We start from the raw sequence: 21477 nt of genomic DNA, 5'->3' as shown, positions 1-21477 counted from the left end.
TTGACGTGCGAATGGACGTCACTTTTTAATTAAATTCGCTCATAATTAATAAGTGTTACATTAATAAGTTAATTAATTAAACACTTAATTAATAAGTGTTGCGTGTAAATATTGATTTCTATTTGATGCTGTTAAGGAATAATTCAGGACGTTTAATTGAAAAAAAATCACAATTTAAGCTATTTAGATCTATTTAGATTTATCATTTTACTCGACGATAAGCGATATTATTCGCGAAATATCAACGCGGTCATAATATCAGTTACTAATAATCGTAATGCGAGTCTTCCGAAATTCGACATGAATAGCATGAAGCTTTTCACGTATGCCATTTACATATGGAATTGTAATCGGAGCCATCGCGGCATTGAATAACTAAAATCACCAGTGCATGAGGAGAAACGCCAGATTATGCAAAATTTGAATGTGATCAATGGAGAATCGGTCTGAAATCTGTGATTTCAGACGCACACGAAGAGAACGCCTCCTCATTTCTCTTCATTTCCGATTTTGCGTCACGCCGTAGAATGCCGCGAGACTAACGAACGGATCGGAAAAAGCAAACTGCGCGCGCGATAAATAAGGCACGGCGCGATAAATTGTACGAACGTAATTAATTGTACGAGCGGATTTAATTAAGAGAAGCGACTCGACGAATGTTACTGCCTTAACAAGTCAATTCTTTCGCGTTCGCGCTTACATATAATCGCTATTTGCATTCGGTCTAGAATCCGTGACAGCCGCTTATTGAAACATTAATCGCATTTTCCGCTGAAAATGCGGGAAATTACCGCCGTTCGTTCTTAAGCATCGCGGCCGATTGCGGCGATTAATCAATACAAATTTCGACCCCCGGTATTCTCTACGAATACATCGTAATTACCAATTACAAGTAGCGACTAATTACGAGTAATTATGAGAAAACACCGCGCCGCCGCGCCCGAATGCACGATGGGCTGTTCTTCTAATTAGATATCGGCGCAGGCGTCACGAGCGATGCCGTTGTCGCATTCCTGGCAACGCCGGTCGATTCGTCCCCCGCGCGATTCACCGATTGCTAATTAATTGGCGTACTAATTACGGCGACGTGACTTCGACACTCGCTTCGCCGTTCGCCATAGAAATGCCATGGTCTCCTACCGAAAGCATTATACGCGTCGACGCGATGCGGCGACGATGTGCTCCGCGGTGTCCCGCAAATTTTATTTAATTCTGATAATGGCTCACGTAGAGAGCATACTTAAAGTTCTTGAGTGGTTGTCGTCGACGTTAACGGAAAATTCTTTAATTATATTTCTATGCCATAATTTCGTTAAAGATTTTAATTTTTAATTAATTTAATTCTTAAGGAGGTTGTTTAGCTACAAAAAAAGTAAAGGTCATGTAATTTTTCATTCGTGTACAGCTTTTAACACAGAAACTTTTGGCATTTTTTAAATAATAAATCATGAACAATAAAAATAATCATTTTATTTTTATTATAAGTTTAAAAAATATTTTCTTGATAATATTGATAAATATTAACGTAGAAATAATTTAAAAAAAAATTGTTATTTATAATAACAATTTAAATTTAGTAACGAGCGACTTTGCTGCATTTTCATTAGTGTCATATTTAAAGAAAATTGTATTCGTAAATTTTCGTACTCACACGAGAGTTTAAGTATATGTATAATACGTTAAAACTTTATTTTTTTAATTCTTTATTCAAAATGTTCTTTAACTCTATTCTTTCTTATACAATTTTTAAAAATTTTTGTATTTTATTTGCAATTAAATTGCTTAAATCTTTCCTTCCCAAAAGATTCAATGCTATCTTAAGAAAACGGGCAAAAAAAATAGAAAATATTCAGACACGTAACTATATATTAATTATAAATTTATTCACAAAATCTGTTCAAATTATCTGTTCTTATATTATGTGAAAAGATTGGATAACCTCCTTAAACTTTCGAAATAATCACGTTTGAAATATCGCATAATAAATAGAACTTCATCTTTCATCACATAAATATACCTAATAAAGATAATGAGCTTTTCTCAATCAGGGGAGATCATAAATAATACTTCGAAATTTCTGGCTGTAATGCGCCCCTAAGTGGACGTACACGAACTAATTGCTCCGAGGATATCCCATATATACGGTTTAATTGCTCCAACTGCAGCGGCAGCGGCAGCAGCAACGGAACCGTTCTCAGAACTTGCTATCAAGTGAGAACCTGCTTAAAGAAGTTACTTCTCCCTTCCGTTCGTATCTGCAAGGGATGCGGCGATATAGCGCTTGTCTTAAGCGCCGACGCGCGGTGCGATTTAATAAAATGGAGTTTCATATTACGACGCTTTAATAACTATTAATTTCCATCTCTTTAACCCCCTAAATTAATGAATATTTCACGAGAATTTATGCTTCCATGTGATCCCGTCCATCAATAAGGCTTAGAAAGCTGGAAAAATCTACATTCTTAGAGAAAAGCGTATATATAATTGAACAATCGACTTTCCCCGTTCGTCGCTGATTGAATCGCAAACTACTTTGTTGATTTATCTTATTATGAAAATATCAAGGCAATTATATTGATAACAAGAAACAGCTAGTGTCATCAAATCGGAGTTGCGTAAATGTCACGGTTCAAGAGGTAACCAGCAATCGAATAATTTTAAAATATCATTCGAAGAGAAAGGGCTGACAAAAACACAAAATGCGTGTATACATTGGAAGACGGAATTGATGTTATTCTATTTATTCTATATATTTTTTCTCCACGATAACGACGCTGATCGATAATCTGGATTTTCCGTTAACAAAAGAGTTTAAAAGCCTCTCACGGATGTATGCAATTACAAATATTTGATTTGTAACGGTGCAATGTTTGAACAGCAAACGCGCAAAAATAGGAAAACGCGGAACGTGATGCGACAACGTGGCGTTAATAATTCTCTTTGCAACTCTTTTTTTCTTTTTTTTTTAACAAAAGTCAATAAATTATCCCGCACGCGTGTGCAGAAAAACAGCTTGCTGACATAGCATATTTTATGCGATCGTAGCAAACGTCGTTCTTCGTTATAGATGGCAAAAGGATTTCTTAAAAAACTCTCCGCCGATCAAAAGTGTCGACGACGATCATCTAGACCTCTAGATAATTATTTTATTTTCAGTATTTTTAAATTGCCGAGTAATTAATTTCATATTAAGTTTAATTAACGTCGTGTAAACTATCAACACAATACAGATAATTGTTTTATTAAAGTTAATTTTCAGGACACACAAAGCATCCAAATATCTTTCAATTTGATAATCTCTTTGATATTTTTCTATTGCACAATTTTCGCGGATGGCGCTAATGCGCTAACAGATGCAAATTACATAATCGCATCTGTGTTAATTAATCCGTCTGAATCAGCTTTGTGCTTGGAGATCTCCTCTCCAACTAATGGGCAAGCTCTCGAATTTCATGGCATGTCCATATGTACATAGCGATACTTCGCGTAGCATTCACGGGATAAAAATGTTCTAACGTTACTATTCAACGCTTTGTAACGTTGTAATTTGAAACTATATAAATGACACGGTTAATATATTTTGCAAAATGAGAAAGAAGAAAAGAATTTACTAATGAAAGAGATAAAGAAATTAAGAAAGAGAGAAAAATAAGATAGAAAGTGAATACCAAAGATTATTGTAAAAAAATCGGAAAGATCGATTGTGATTTTGTTTTGTTTCAGTAATTAGTCTTTAATTAACTTTAGTCTTCCGAGATATTTCTACTTTAATTTAATTTAACTTTTTTAAAAATAGAGATACAAGTTGCTTTAAATATATATTTCATATCGATTCTAATATAGCTTACATTAATTTTTATTTTTAAATATTTCTATGCTCTGTGCAACATGTGATAATTTTGTTTCGTTCTAAATAATAGCAATGCTAGTAAAGTTTAAATTTGTTTCTTTTTTAAAATATAAATTTTATTTTGGAGCTATAACATTTCATCAATTTTACCGATATACTAATTTCCTCCAAATTGCAACTTTAGATTAATTCAATTTGTTTTAATTAATTTTAATGTTCTTAGACTTTGTCAAATTTAATTGAATTTTGTGATATGTTATGTGTGCAACAGAAACGTAAATTGTAAACTAGGGAAGCCATCCCAAACCGCAAGAAAAAACTTGAGAACAAATAAAAAAAAATATATATATTTTTTTTTCCTTTCAATAATTCCTATTTTATCACGTAGCTACTTTCCTCCGGATACATTAGAAGTAGATTATCTCGACAAACTGTGAACCAGTAGGTTATTAGAAAAGAAAAACATGTCAATTTCAAAGAAAAAATATTTGTCCCATCCAACAACAAATCCATTACTCGTGTATCGCGCGTTTCAAGCGATAACTTTTCGCGATGTAAATTGACGTCGATTCGTACGCGTCGGCCGGTACTCAAAAATTGAGAGCTCCCCGCGCATAGCATAACTATTTGCATGTTGGCGTTGTAACGGCACGCGCTACATCGCTGCAATCGCCATGACGGTTTGTGCACCGTTACGCAGCGCAGTTTCACGGTTGTAATCGAAATGGTTGCACCTCGGGGAACCGTGCGGTTTCCACCGCGCGCGTACTGTTTGTACGATCTTCCGCGGGGGGCGTATTATGCGCCCGGCCAAAAACCACAGACGACGAACTTCGCGGACCCTGGTCATGATTAAACCAGTATTAAACCCGAGCCCCGGAACGTAGGTACGGCGACGACGTCGAAGCACGCTCGTGTAACAACAAACTTCGACTATGAACTTCACGAATCTGCCAAGTGCATTTGCGATCTGCCCGGATCGGTCTTCCCGTCGTGGTTTCCACCGAAGATCAGCGATCGCGTTAATACTTGATCGAACGACGCTGAAAATTGCGATACATTTTAAGGTCTCTCTTCTCTTGTTAAAAATCAATGACACCATTTCATTAATTTCAGTTACGAACCCGAGATATTGAAAACGTGAACTATTAATAACAATTAAAAGGGATGCAGAGTCGAGTCGGAAAGAGGAGTATTCTTATCGCTGACATTTATCAAAATGTCAAAGTTCGAACGTCGAGAGATTCACTTCGCGTCCCAAATTCGGACATTGTCTATCGTCGAGAGAATTAACTATCGTTAAATTTATAGCTGGGCAAATTTTCCATGGGAATAGCCGGTACCGTTCCTATTTACCGCGCTGAACTCGGCCCGTTCACGATCGATTGCGATCAACTGACGAGTTAACCGCGCTAAATCGCATGGGAATGGCCAAACGTGCAGGTCAACCTGTAAATCCGTACGCAATGAAGATCGCGAAATTTACGAGAGATACGTGTAAGCACGTCCCGGTATAAAATCGTCTCGCCGGGACTTGCGAAACGACCGATTCCTCGCAATCGCGTGGAAATATTTAAAGTTTCAAGCGATGGGGGACGTTCGAAAAATAAATAGCGGCCAGCTGAATTTTCGATCAAATAAAAAAAGAAGGAAAAAAACTTTCATACGCATGAAAAAAATACATAGCTACAAAAAAATGCGCGAATTCCGATTCGTTAAAGTCATCATTTTTGTTCATTAATAATTTTTGTATTCATAATTTTTATTACAGAAATTGATTATTTTAAACTGAATACTCTTATGAGCAGCGAGTTGACTCGAGAGTTGTTAGCACGTTAATGATATTCAGCTTCTATGTTGTTCATATTTAATTAGACCTTTGTTCAAGATTTACAATTAGTATCTCGATCTGATTGTATATGTTATACAAGGTGGCAGGAATTTTTATTTGCTCCCACGGCCTTAATTTCGCAACTTTTCTTTGTCTCTCTCTCTTTCTTTGCTTTCGTATTCGTGCGTGATCGCGTAGATCACGATCTTCATTTTTCCCCCCGTTTTTTCCTCTCTTCTTTGTTGCGTCCGTAAACATCGCGAGCGAACGCGAGGATGCACTCTAGGAAAATTCACACTACACTCGCACGACGGTCGTCTAAAAATCTCGCTCTCCGTTCCTTTTAACCGGCGACTCCATTATCGACGACGAGATATTTAATTAGGAGTCAACTTCGCATATTCCCGATTGATCAAAGCGCGGAATTTACGTTGCGTTGGAATATTAATCCGCAATAGGCAATAAGTCCGACCGCAGACACGGGTCATCCGATGACATTCCACGACGGTTTAAAACCCATTAGGGTCGGGATGGATTAAGAGGAAGTGACCAGAGTCCATTTAGCGCGTGTTTAATCGATCGCTGACTACTCGAATAACCGCGTGTGGAAATTGACTTACCGACAGCCCTCTCCGCGCCACCGCTCCACAATTCCCTCTCCTCCTTCGCCGGCGGTCCCTTATTACACATGAGCGTATAAAAATGTATACACGAAAGACGCACATTGCGTGTTTCATGCACTCGCGTTTCGTGGAACAGCCTTCGAATCGAATTTCACTGAAATTTCATTTCAGCGACTATTCCGGAAACGAGAGGCGAGTTTCCTCTCGCGAAACATATGAATTCCTTGAAATAAAAGCTCCCCAAAGGTTTCAATGTGTAAATTATTTGAGACTCGGGTATTTACTTAAAAATATATATTTTATGTACAGTTTTTCCGGCGTAACACATATATATATTTTGTATTTTATACAGGATTACTGCACCAGTCGATGAACAAATCAGAAATTGAACCAGTAAATGAACAAATGAAAACAACTTGGTTATATTTTCAGGGAGAAAATATTTTAATCAAATCTGAATAAAAATTACATAGTAATCTAAAAGTTTGAAAAACATCAATTAATTTGCAAATTATTACCTTAACATTTTCCTTAAATAGTCATTTACTGGCGATTGTTCGGTGACTGGGTGCAGTAATTCAAACTATACATACATATATATTTATTACAAACTTATTATTATACTTTTTGACACACTTGACAAAAAGTACATCTTGACGACGTACACGTCACTATACATTTCACTTCTGGACCTGCTTCGATACTTGGCTAACTGTTAATTAATGAAGAAAAGTTTTCGAAATATCTATCGAGCTCATGTGGATAACGGGAGAAACGTGAAAGGAGCGAAAAGGACGTGGCGCGGAAGAGGAGCCGGTTAATACCTTTGAAACTCTGCTAACAAATTGTGGAAACGAGCCCGGATTACTATCGACGATTTTCCTGAAACTTCCTGAGTGGTGTATCTAATCGAAATCGTTATAGAGAGTTAGACCATCAATGGGATTCATTAGCCAACGATACGTACATGTCTTATCGTATATACAGCCGAACGCTCTCTCGTGAATAATACTTGGTAAGTATAAAACATTGGTAAGTATAAAACATTGGTAACTTAATAATTACTAATCTATTGTGTATCTAAATATACATGGTAAAAATAAAGATGATAAGAATGTCTCTTTCAGATCTCTCAATACTTTCTCGACTTGAAAAAGAAACATACTTTGACTTAAACTGAACAATAAAATTTTTAATTAAAAATAACTTTACTAAAATAACCAAATGTTTAAATTTTCGCAAAAACCTTGTTTTTTTTTAAATATTATTGCACACAATAATCTGTGATTTTTAATTTGATCGTAGCACAATGTGATTAGTTAAATAGATTTTCTTAACACTTTAAAAGATTGTTCAATTTTGGTGCCTTGCATAAAAATGTACATTTACATACTTTACTTCGCAATTAAAAAATATTAATTTGTCACACTATATTATTTAGGAGAGAGCATGACCACGAAGGTCCAGGCTTCCTCGGCAGCATTGTAGAGATCTCATACTGGAGGCTCCGTGGAATGTCGAGGAGGAAAGCCTGCGAGTCGTACGTGAGACAGTTTTTGATGACCCTCATTGACAATTGTTGCAGAGTGAACATCGGTAGCACGATGTACACGTTGGTCCTCTCGATTCTTTGTGGCAGTTCGTGAAACGCGTCCGGATTGATCCCACGGTACGCGCGGAACCACGGCGCAGGGAAGAAAACGTCGCATTGGTTCACCAAGTACCTACGTATTTATTTTATCCCAGATATTATTAATCCCTCCCACTCAAGGTTGATATTTCAAAGAAAATACTACGCAATTTACGGATAAACAGAATCCTTTTGCTACACTCTTTATGACAATCTCTTGTTAGAAGTTCGAAAGAAGCCCATGAAAGTTAATCCACGTTAATTTGGTAGAACAATTTATGCATTTAGGTACGTATAAAATAACTTGGCTAATCTGGAAATATATAAACAATATTACAGCCACTTTCTGGCACTTTAAGAATCAAACTGCGGCAATATATTGACTTGCTCTGATATGGACTAGATATTTTCCTGTGCATATTATTGTACAATAAACGATTCATTGAAAACAAATTTATTGTTCACGCGAATTTTCTGCCGATATAATATTGGCAAGAAAACAATTATTGTCGTCATCACACATACCTGACGCCCGTTACTTTATTGACGAAAATCCACGGATGCGTTTGAAACGTGTTTATTTCTCTGAAGTCGCCAGATGACAGATCGCCGTAATTAATCGCCTGCCCCTGATAATCCATCCAGTATAAAGTAACAGTGTGAGGTGTCGTATTAATAAATTTGACGAAGGATTCGTGCTGACTGCTGAGCGACTTGAGTATCCGAAGTTCCCGCTGTCGATTCTCATCCATTTTGCGATTTGTATCTGTCCGCCGCTTCCTCTTCTTATTTTTCGTAATGGAATTTCGAGTCTCTACTAATCTCTCTTTCTTCCTTGAGCCACGAGAACTGGAATTAAAGATTACGAGAGAAAGTTAATTAAACGGTGGCATTGTAGATTCTAGATTCGAGCTCGATAAATGTAAAATCCGTTTTATCTAAAACCTTGTTTTGAAATATTAATTACTTTATTCATACTCTTTTCTTTTCTCCTTTTCCAAACAAACCAGTGTATATATAATCAAACTCGTTACAAACAGATTAATTTCTTTATATAATCGAAAACTGGAATTTTTTTCAATTTGGCAAACGGAATTATTTTTAATCGCTGTATCTCAAACTAAAAAAAAAAAATGGTATATCGGTGACCAATAATCTCCTTAAAGCTTCGATTTGCCTTTGAACATTTTCGACGAACCGAATCTCCGGAGGAACGAAATACACGAAAATCTGGTTTGTCACGGATAAACAAACCAATATATCGATGAAAATCGATTTATCAAGCACGACTGCATCACTTGAATTTAAGAAACGAGAATGAAAGAAAAGTAACGAAAATCGATCGCGTCGCAAGAAAGCACGCGAGTCATGTACGATTCGAATGAGATATTTTGTGACGACTCGTGTGCTATTGAAAGCAACTAAAGTTAGCTTTCAAGAAGTTTCTAATTTTTTCGGATAATATAGACTTAAAATAACATAAATGGTAAAAATAAATTTATCATTAATATTTAGACGTTTCTAAATTTTTTCCATTTTTTTAACCATATAGTTTTCTTTAAATAATTTTTTAAACTAACATTATTTCTAACTTTGGTCATTATTTTTATTTTTAAACTCACGTGTTCAAAGATAAATATAAAAAAATCACTTTTTTTTTAAGCAGAATCTCTTTAAATTCAATAAGCTTATACTATACATGTGAAACAAGATTAAGATTAAAAAAACACGAGTCAATAATAACTATCCATATACGGCAAAAATAAAAACTTTTCTTTTACATTTCCAAAGCCGGATAATATTGTTAATATTTCGATTATCATGAATCTTAATGTCCTTTATATACATAAAATAAATTCATAATAATGATATCGAAGATCCGCTTACAACGCACGCGACATTAAATCCGCTTAGAGAATGCACAAGAACTAATTAGTTGCGCGAATGATTAGCTGCGACAACGAGCGCGAGGAAGAAGGGAATCGAGTAAAACATTTGCGATTCCAAGGGAGTTTCGAAGAGTCTCAAAGAGCTGCTAGAGACGATTACAGAGAGAGAGAGAGAGAGAGAGAGAGAGAGAGAGAGAGAGAGAGAGAGAGAATGGCGTATTTCCCTGGATTGTAAACAGACGAACACAGATATCTCATCTGCTGTAACTTGCATTTTCGCCCTTCGGCGTCCCGTAAAATCAAGCAATCCGTTAGAGACGATCCACGCTCTCGATAGCTTACAAAATAGCGAAACAATGCCGACAAACGTCGAAACTCCATTACGGCTTTTTGCAGAGGCAAGCGGTGGGGTAGGCGGCGGGCGAGAGAAGTAGGTGTACATGTGAGCCGAATTTCCCTCATATACATTATGTACGAACTTTTGCGAATGCACGACTGCGTATTCTCGCCGTGTCTCGACTTTCGGAATTGGCCCGGTTGAGGGAACCTTAAAAGCGCCGATCGATTTCACGGCGATTAGTGTGTCTTTTACGTCATAAAGAGATTTCATTCGTGGATGACATAATCAAATTGCCTGATCTCCTTAACGTACAGTATCGATACCCATTTCATCAGATCATCCGATTTTATCGGAAGGACGACGCGACGTTCTTCTGTAATATCGTGCGACTGAACGGCGACGCTGTCGATGGTAAAAATGGTAGATGCCTCGATAGTCAAAGTTCAACAAAAGCACCAATGGCAAGGAAAAGTTCTACCGGAGTTCTGTCGGTTTTCGGAAATTGGTTCGCGATTCGAGATGTGACGCGCCGTACTTGGAATTAGCGACGACAGGGAGAGGCGAGATTTACGCCCGCAGAGTTCCGGCAATAAGAAGTTATTCCGTATATCTTACGAGATTTATCGTGACGACTCTTTCTCGCGGGATACGAAGTTTCGGCGGAAGTTTCGCCCATACCTGAATTCGAAAATTATGCCTGTATATCATAAAGGTAATCGTGTCTCGCCCTTATCACTTCGCCACATCGGATCAATTTCGTTTGTATATGCATAAGCCAAATAATGTCATAAATCACTATTGCGCGATCGGCTTTGTAATTAATAAATATGCTTAAAATATATAATGCCTAATAAATCTTTTTTCAACTAAAATGTGTCAAGCTTCCCTGTGACACTTTGCGTTAATATAAATTTATTACCAAGTAAATAAAATATCACTGTTGCACTTTAACCGGAAACTTTGAAATTTGCATCTGATTTCAAGATTTAAATTTTTCAACATTTCGATCAGAAAGTTATTTTTGTCAACTTAGAAACTAAAATTCAGATATTCACGAAAAGAACAGTTTTGCCGAATTCCGTTAAAATTTTAGTTGAATATAGATCCGAAAATAATTCTGTTCAATTATTCTGATCGTCCAACAAAATTATTTTTAGATCTGTATCTCCTAGGTAGATATCTAATTAAATTTTTCAGTGCTTTAGATCGAAAACCGTTCTTTCCATTCGTAGAATACTAAAACAAAACATTATTAGAGAAATATTGACTTAACAATGACCATTATAATGTAATGTCAATATACCCTCTATTACCGACGTTAATTTAACATTATAACTTCTTTTACAACGGCTCGCGAATAATATTGAGATATCGTTGAGGTACCAGAAGTAGGACAACTGGAATTCTTTACAGAGACATGTTTGCCCGGTTGAATATATATTTTATCGCCGGCACGCGAATCTGCCGCAAAAATTCTGTAACAACTGAATTACTCCGCCGGGAGAAATATTTCTACGAGCTGGAGCGTCTCTCCCGCCTCTCCCTTCGCACGTGGCAGCGTTGTGAAATTTTACGTGAACTCTCAAAAGCGAAAATAGCGTTCATGCAGGAATCTGAACACGGCCAACGCCAAACATTCTGTAAAAGCATAAAAAACGGTGAAAAAAAAAAAAACTAAACCAGCGAAGCGTTACATTAATTCGCATTTTTGGTGACGAGCCCCGCGGTTTTGCTGGTTCCAAGTGACACATGCGCTCTCTTTTTTTTCTCTCGATTTTTGTGTAGCCTTTGAAAATATTTCGCTAAAAAAAAAAAAAAATTCGACAGATTCGCCGCTTTGACAGGCGCCGATTACCTTAAAAATATAATAAACGGCAAGCGCTTTGCGCCTACATGATGAATTGATCAACTTGCGGGACCGGTCGAAAAATTGGCTTTTACTGTGAAAAACAATTTTTCTAACGGGTCTGCCGCGTGATACACGATCTACGGTATAACTGCAATGATATTTCGCGCTGGCAATTAACAATGCATTAAAGCGGTAACAGATTTGAGCGGCAATCCATCTCCCTTTTTCATATCTCGCGATAAGAAAGCAAGTGCATTATCGTCGATCACCCTCCCCACGGCTTTTTGCCATTTGCCGCTTCCTCGGTCATACTGATGGATTAGAATCTCTCAGAAAGCTGATAGGGATCGAGTTCAGTGACGATTGCGTCACTCGTACCGTCTCTAATTCACATTTGAGAACATTGTCATTTCGCCATAATTTATACTGGCCTGAAAATCGAGATAGAAGCATTGTTGTATAAATACTTCATGTTAAATCCAAAATACATGGTAGCCCGCAAAGTTTCAACGCGAATTTTATTCGATTGGATTCACGATATTTGTCGATAACAATTAAGCTGAAAGAATAATGTGACCAACATTCTCATGAATGGATGTTTTACAAATAGCGATCAAATTGTGTATCACAAATTCCGACTGACAGTAATATATAATTCTTCCATTTACTTTCCAAACTTATTTTAACATTTTAACCACACACGATTAACTTACGTATAAATTAGTATAACATAAGATATATAATACATACGTATTTTAAATATGCACGATTTTAATAACTTTCCTCTAATTAAATAATTCATGAAGTATTATTTAATTCAGAACAATTAATTTTTTTTAGTACAAATAAATATTAAATTACTTTCTTGTTAAACTCTCATTAAACATTAAAAAATAACTTAACTAATAAACTAAATCAAGAATTAAATGATAGTCGCGATTACGCGTAAATTAAGAGGAGATTCGAGTCTAGAAAACGATTTTCAAGATGATTCTTACTTTTTAATATATGCCAGCGCTCAAATACTTTTCTATTATTCATTCTGTTGTCAAACGTTTCTTTCTAAAAGAAGAGAAGAACTGTGTACTTGCTAAGTTCCATACATGATTACGTCTTTCGTCATTATTTTTCATCAAAGATAAAACCACGTTTCCGATATGAAGAATCGCGAAAAGGATGACGCATTAGCAATTCAGGGTTGACTTTTTACCTGACTGCTGCACTCATGGTCGCGCGGACAATTAGAAAGTACGCAATCAAACCGCCTATTTTGCCTGCTCGTGCCGTAACCAGAGATTGCCAGAGACAGGCGGAAACCGTCATTGTAATTCGCCTGGTAATTCGTAACTAATTCCGCAAAATCGCCACGAGCACAAAGAGCTGCGGCAACATTTCGACGAGAGTTCCCTCTTGCCTGACGAAACCTCGTTTACCACGACAGAGACGATCGCTGCACATTATAGCGCGCTAAATAAACGCGTTGGACCCGTGTGTTTCGAAGCGAACCGATAATTAGACCGCTCTCAGACAGACGCGACAATTATTTGCAATGTTTACATTATGTTATGCTCGGTGCAGTTAGAGGTCATGTTGTACACAAATTTTCTCTAATTATCGCGTAATCAAAGTTGAAAAGTCAAAGTCCGTATGCACTGAGAGAAATCGTTTGGTAAGATCAACTAACGTTTGGTTGAATAGTGATTAATTGAATTTTGTAGTTACTGGTGCCAAAAACTTAGTTACATTTAACAAAACTTTTTATAATTTGCTGTATAAAAATAATTATTTGGTTAAGGCTACAAATTGTTTGATCAAAGCAACTATACATTTAGTAATTATAACTATAAAACTCATTTGATCACTATTCAACCAAATGTTTGGTTGATTTTACCAAACATTTCTCTCATTGTCGGTGTAAAGGAATTAAGGTAACATTTTTCACAAGGTTCAAGAATGATACAAGTGAAACAATTATTTTTCTTATTTTTCATTAAAAAGAAAAAAGCCCATATAAAAAATTTTAAAAATATAGCGAAATTGAACATCGATTAAATTCACGAATTTTTCGATCACGCAGAAAGAGGGGAGGGAGAGAGAGGCTATTGATATATCTATTTGTGCCAAAGCGAACCTGATAGATTTATCCTGCCAAACGGAAGCGATATATATTTGATAAACTAACACGGAAGATGGAGCGATATCCAATAAGCTTCAAGATCGTTCGGTAATTCGGCCGTCGTGTGGAGAACGATAAAATATATCTCGTTTCTTTTGTAAAATAGTCATGTAAAGGCAATCGCGATAAAATATTGGTAAGATAAATCTCTCTGGATGTAAATCACGCGTAAACCTAAAAACTATACGAATCCGTCGTAAAAATGTTACAAATAAAAATTGAAAGTTTAGTGAACGACAAAACCAAAAATGTATCTTGTATAATACATACGTTTAGAATTAATAAAATCGACGAGGTGATTTTGTCGCGAGAAATAAGAAGGGGCTCGCGCGATTCCGAGCACGATTCCAGTCCAACTGGCATCCGTAATCGCTCGTTCGCTCGACAGATGTATGCACAGTCGTCTGCAGCGAGAAGGCGGCGCAATATTGAGGTTTGCAGCCTCGTCAAGTATTTACTTAGGCCGAGCTAGAGACGCGCAGGCAGAAACAGAAACCGCGAGACACAAACCGAGAACGAATACTTTATTATACCGCAGCGTGCCGTTCTGAAATTACAAAGGGACCGCGCGCGCCGTCAAACAGCTTGATACACAGCACGCCGCGCGCGCGCGACTGCACCGCGAGAATAATCTTGTGACTCTCATCTCGAGCTTCGTTTAAGAAGTTTATCAACACTTTTCTTGCACAAAATTTTTACGAATATCGATATTTTCATCAGTTTAGATTTTATGAATTTTATATGCCAGAGCAAAATTTCTTACTGTTCTTATTCTGTTCTCTTGATAATTTATCGGTAACAAATCGATAATAATTCGATGATGCTGACGGACGGTCAAAATGCATAATTAATAATTCATAAAAGTATGTAATTTTCATAATCATGAAAATAAAATTCGATTATCAATTAATTGCAATCGCACGCAATCAAATTATCACGACAATCGATTTTTCCAAAAAAGATAGTATTACAAAATTATATTTATCTAACGACGCAAAGAAAAATGTGATAGTCTAATTAACATGAAAATTGCTATTTAAGATCCTGCACATCGTGAACGTAATTAATTGACAATTAAATTTTATTTTCATAAATTAATAAAATTAAATAATTTTATTCCTTTCAGAGGATATAAAATGTGATATATATAAGATAGTAATAATAAAGTCATTTACATAATTAAATTACTATACAGACAAAAATTTTAACAGAGAAAAATTCGAGGTTCAATTTAGCTCACAAAGCACTTAATCGTATCGATATCGTATCAATACCGTATCGACAAAAGCAAAGAGAGAAAAAGAGAGAGAGAGAGAGAGCAACCGTCTAAAAAGGAATAAGACATACATTTTTTAGCGACAGTTTTCCTATCGCGAAAGTGGCGATAATGTTGGTCAGACGAGATTTACGCTGCTCGAGTGCCATTGCACTCTGTTACCACTCGTTTACTACCGGAGACGTACCAATGATCTATGCTGTCGATTACACTGGTCATTTCAAGCACGTCGCGTCCCGCTTTGTGGGTGTCCACAAAGGTTGGCAAACAAACGAGAACGCCCATTGTATATCGATTGTGTCGGTATCGATCGCCAGGACAATGGGGGTAATTGAGCATGCACATTACGACCACTGGATATTCATGTCCAGCCCTCATTTCGGAATAAAAATGAAAGCGAGAGGGAGGACTCTTCCTTATTCGATTCTCTCAGACTATGTTTTTTTTTTTTCTTATACATGCCTATATTTATTGTGCTCCGAAATAGAGTAATAATTTTATATTTTTGTTTATTATATTTTTGTTGATGATGAACACGAGGGAGAAATAAATTTCGCTTCACGAACGTAAAGAGAAAGAACGTATTCAATAAACAAACATCGGCTTCTTGGTCAGGAAACTAAAACATTCGGAAAATCAAATGATATTTTTATGAAGCCAGGAGTGAAATGCACTCTCGGTGCCGATGTAGGGGAGCTCGAGAAAGAACGGGACAAAAACAAATTTTCACAATGGAAAAGGCAGGTGGTCCGCCGCTATTAACGGAGACCGGATCCACTCGCGAGTTTTCTAATGAGAACTCCATGTGAGAACGAGCCATTGGTATTCGGGTAAAATGAAAATGAACGACGCGTCTTTTTCTTGTCAGCGCGGCTACTCGATCGGTGCCTTTTTTTTCCTTTTTCATTCAAAGCAATTTTTCGTTTTTTCCCTTTACAATCAAGTAAGCACGCATTTTTAATAGCAATTTAATTACAAGTCTACCTGTAAAACAGTATTAACTTGTTGGAAAAACTTTTAACAACTACGTTAACGTTTAGCTATTAAAACATTAAGAAACACACAGAAAAGAAAACCATTAAAACTATACTCCATTCAACAATCATTGTTTCATGTATAATCAAGAAGTTGTATTCTTGCTTATTTATGAAGCAATAATAATCGATTACATAATTTAATTTTCTTTGGAAATACGTTACGAAAATAAAATTTATTTTCACAACTAGAATATTTCGTTTTTCAAATGTGTAATGTTTTGTTTTTCTATATGTAGAGTTAAAATTGCACAGACATTTTACCAATAGTTATCGGGAATTTTTTTTTTTAATAATATAATGATAAATTTTATCATAATATTTATTCATTGCTTTTCTTTAAATATAATAACTACGATGATTGTAAAATTCTGTCTAAAATTAAACATTTTTTGGTCACTCAACTTTTTTCTATATTTGTTAACTTTTTCTTTGAAGTTCGGTCCATTATATATTTAATTTCGACCTCAGAATTCTATAAAAGACCGAATTTCAAGAAAAGGATTAATACAGGAAAAGTTGAGTGACCAAATAATTTTCAATTCCAGAATTTCACAGTCAATGATTATTATATTTAAAGAAAAGCAATGCGAACGGTATTGTATTTACGATGAAATTTAACGTCACATTATTCGAATACAAGCATTGATACAATATCAATGAACTTGTCGCGCACACGACGACACGTCATCCACGTTTAATTATCATACGTATAACGTACTAATGCAGTTATTAGCAGATGCGAGGGGCTTTGATCATTATCCGGAATTACCCGGAAACGCGACCCGTATTCGCACAATGAAATCGTTCCATTCGCGAGAATAAAAGAAAGAAATGGTCGGCTAATGGCGCACATATTGCGTAACATCGGCGATCTATACGCGACAACAAATGCCTGCACCGGACTGCAGAGAGAAAAGCATTCCATTAATAAAATTTCACTTGTCACAGCGGATGGTACAGAAATGCCGCCTGCCCTTTTTCACGTTCGAATATATGTATACGAAAAAAGACACGTAATTTTCGAAACCCTGGTATTTTTCTAACAGAAAAACGGTATTCAGCCTGTACACGTTTTCCAAAAAGGTGGAATTTCATTAATGCTATTAATCCTCTAACGTATTTCCCATACTGCTCCTCCCCCAGCCCGGTTTACAATTCCATTCGGATCGCGATACGATGTGCTTTGACAGGTCGATGTGCAGTTCGTCGCGCGCGCTACGTCGCGAGTGCGTTCGCTTCGCAAAGTCGGCAAACCGCGGAATTTACGGTGGCTTCAATTCACGGCAAACAGCATGTAATCCTTGCGCTGTTTGCGCCCAAAGCCCCGAGGGCAAATAAGGGAAGGCAGGGGGGATTACGAGCAGGTACGAACGTGAAGTCGGGAAAAGGGGGGAGGAGGGGAAAGGGTGGAAAGATAGCGTGATCCTCAGCTTTACGCATGCAACGCGAGATTCTCCCGCGACGTCGGCGTCGTTGTCGTTGTCGTCGTCGTCATCCTCACTGTGCTTCCGTAATCGCACCCGCCGTCTCGCGACACGTAAATTTTGCCCTTTTAATGCTGTTCGCAATTAGTCACGTACCTACGCATACTCTTACGCGGTTATGCAAACGTGCGGCAGACTCGGGACGGGGCTTAATGAAATGCATCGTGCAAAAAGTAACGTTACCGCGAGAGCACGACTAAAAGAAATTTAGCCATTTAAAAGAGCAAAAAAAAATATATATAATCTTTCTCATACTGTATTATTACATTTCTAACTTCAAAGTTACGTCACACCTTGGAAACAGAGCACTTACGAGAAAAATAATCATTTTTCATAAAAATATACATATATACATATATATGTAATTATAAATAAAATATACTCATGTTTTCTTTCGTTTGTATAATCTCTACGTGTATATATAAACAATAAAAAATAACTAAAAAATAATTAGAGAAATAACTTTGTTTTTTTATAAAAAATAAAATTGGTATTAGACATTCTACAATATAATTATTTATACAATTTTATATTTAATTGTTCAATTTATATAAGATTACACATATAAACAATTTTATATATTGTATTTATATATGTCTTTAAAAAATGTTTACCAAAAGGAAAATACACGGAAATAATTTAATGCAAAAAATGTCTAAACGTGAAAAAGATGTAAGCATAAATATAATAACTTAGCTCGTAAAGGATCGCATTTTAATTAAAATTTTAATTAAATTTTGGATATTTAATTAAAGTTTAAAAAATGTTAATCAAAATTAACATTAAAATCTTTAATGAAAGATTATCGAATACATGGAATATGAATATAATGAATTAAAATATTTTTCATCTTTATAAACATGATGGAAAACTCATATCGAAAAAAGAAAAATATCAGGAAGATCCAAAGTTCTTGAAGGTTACTTTAAATGTCGATTTGTGTAAATTAATTCGGTGTCTTTTTTTTACACAAAATTCAAATTGTATTTATGGGTAAGTAATATAAACTTAATGATCAAAATAGTCTCTATCATTTTTCTATAACTTTCGCCTATTTTTCGGCCAACTGCTGGATTTTATTGTAAAAAAATATGGCAATTTTAATTCGATAAATTCATCGATGCATGTCTTTTACTTCTTTCATGTTTTTAAAATTAATTTATATAACGTAATACTTTTATTTCGACTAATCTTCATTTTTCTTTCAATCCTTATACAATTTTCAAATAATATATCAATCATGTTTTGCAGTATTTGCATTATGTTAATAGTTCACAATAATAACAAGCGTTCTAAGTTCTAACTTGATAGAAAATTATGGTCGATTTTCAAAGAGACCAAACACTTGTCTTGTGTTAATAGTTTCAATTAAAAGCTATAACGTGATATTTTTCACGATTCACGTCTCATTTGCTTACAACGCTTTATCGCAATTTTATCGTGATACTATTGGTCCACGGAATGAGGATCACGTAGCTTCGAATGGAAGCGGAATAAAACGAGAATACTCTCGTTGAATGGAGAGCGTCTGCTCAACGGGCGAGCTTTGAAGATCGTTCTCGAGCGGATGATAGAAATAATGGCCGATTTGTCCAAATTCCCGGAAGTCCCGCTTCCTCCTTCGGAAGGAGGAGACGATACGGGTGCGGAATAGGATCCCTTTCGCGCGAAACGGAAAATAGAGATTGTGGCAAGGAATGAACCTGTCGCAAATTGCATCTTTTCTTCGTATTCGTTACGCGAATTTCCCTCGCCTACGTACAAATCGTTATCCAGCTCGCGCCTTCGGACAATCGATCAAGGGATTTGCGACGAGAGTGACGTGAGATAGATAAACCGGTATCGGCTCTTTCCCTACGCGCGGCATACCCACGTCATCTGTTTTGCAGCAGGAAGGGAATTAATTGCGCTAAGGATGTTCGCAGTTCGCGAAGCGCTGCGAGCGGTATTGCAAAACGGAACGCGCCCGTCCCGTACAAAGCTCCCGCGCGCCCCAGCCAAGTTTAACTATTTTGGGATAACGAAAGGCTCATTATATATTACAAGACTTCCTCCGTCTTGTTGCGGAGAGTTTGATAAGCATTGACTTAAAGTTCCGCGCGCGCGAAACGCGCCCGACAAGGGGTCCCCCTAACTCGAGCAATAAATTGGATTTCGCAGTTTCTATTGAATAATCATAAGTGTAATACTTTGCGCTCGCCGCCTAATCCAGCGCATCTCACGCGCCTGAATATGTATGAAACCGTCGCGCGACTCGCGCGCGAGCGGGTTGTGCTACTTAAAATAATTTTGCGAAACACACTTTGCGCATAGCGCAAGCGCTCGCTATTTCCTTCTGATTATACTTCTGAAGCGAGGCCGAGTTTCATCGGGCGATGCGGTTACGACCATTAACTCCTCGTTCCTCTTCGAGTTTACACTGTTGCAGAGTTCTTTTGATGACATAACGCGATGAAAAAAAAAAAACAAGAAAAACTAATTTTCGTACACGTGTAACGGAGAAATGATATGCCACGACGTAACAGCTAACTCGAAACCATTAAACTCAAGGTACCAACATATCGTGCAATATATTTCAGGAGATCAAATCAGAATTCATCTCATGGCTGTAAGACAAGAGAGGAAATGAAAAAGAAGAGATGACAGACGAGGTACTTTCGACGTCTAGAGTAACTTTTAAGAACTTCCTTCGGGTCTTTCTGATATTTTGCTTTTCTCGATATGAAAACGTCTTTCGTTATTTATACGACCGAGAACAAAATTTTTATATATAATTATACATGTTTTATAAAAACAAAAAACACTCTAATTCATGTACGATAAATTCTTCATTAAAGATTTTAAATTTTGATTTCAACGTTTTGAAAAATTTTAATTAAATATTTAAACATATTAAATATTTTAACTTCAATTAAGATTTTAATTTAACACACCCAATATAATCGGTTTAGAGGTGTTCATCGGAGGAGTAAGTTACGAGCTGCGATAAACCCTCCTGTCATCCCTCCTCAGGCATCGTAACAGCTTAATAAGATCGATGCAATCCCCACGGAAATCGCGACTGCTAATTACGAGCGGGATTATTATTCGCGAATGAAGGACCAATAAGGACATAAATTACTTTCGTGTCCTCCGTAATCCTATAATATCGATAAAGATTAAAAAAAAGAGGAACTGGAGGAGAAAACTGAAAGACAGAGGAAAAGATTCTGCCTCTCGCGAAAGAGACGCACCAATACGAGCGCGGCCATCATCCCTGGTAAATCCAATAATCTTTTTCACTACATTCGACTGAAGATACTCCTCCTTTATACATACATATACATTGCTATATGTATATAACGGTGTAAGAGACACCGGGCGCGCGCTTGAACCCTCCGCGAAATTTCTGGAATAGACGCACTGCAAAGTACTTGACTCGATTATGAAAATGTACTTTCCCTCTGCTCTCTGCTGCACTTCCATACCGACGCCGACGCCGACGCCGACGCC

General features: G+C 36.6%; 2 protein-coding genes across 2 annotated transcripts in view; both read right to left on the bottom strand.

Moving 5' to 3' along the window:
• LOC105195693 (prolyl 4-hydroxylase subunit alpha-2) overlaps window positions 1-21477 on the bottom strand; it is a 196808-nt gene that overhangs the window by 137429 nt on the left and 37902 nt on the right. The gene's annotated exons all lie outside the window — the stretch shown is intronic.
• LOC105195691 (von Hippel-Lindau tumor suppressor homolog) lies at window positions 7728-8686 on the bottom strand. The gene is made up of 2 exons (XM_026133611.1): window positions 8460-8686; window positions 7728-8028 (listed from the first exon to the last, which is right to left on the bottom strand). Exons 1-2 carry the CDS (start codon window positions 8684-8686, stop codon window positions 7728-7730), a joined length of 528 nt encoding a protein of 175 aa, XP_025989396.1.

The sequence above is a fragment of the Solenopsis invicta genome, chromosome 4, assembly GCF_016802725.1.
Source record: "Solenopsis invicta isolate M01_SB chromosome 4, UNIL_Sinv_3.0, whole genome shotgun sequence".
NCBI classification, from domain to species: Eukaryota; Metazoa; Arthropoda; class Insecta; order Hymenoptera; family Formicidae; genus Solenopsis; species Solenopsis invicta.
The sequence above is the reverse complement of the archived record's forward strand: the minus strand, read 5'-3'. Positions and strand labels throughout refer to the sequence as shown.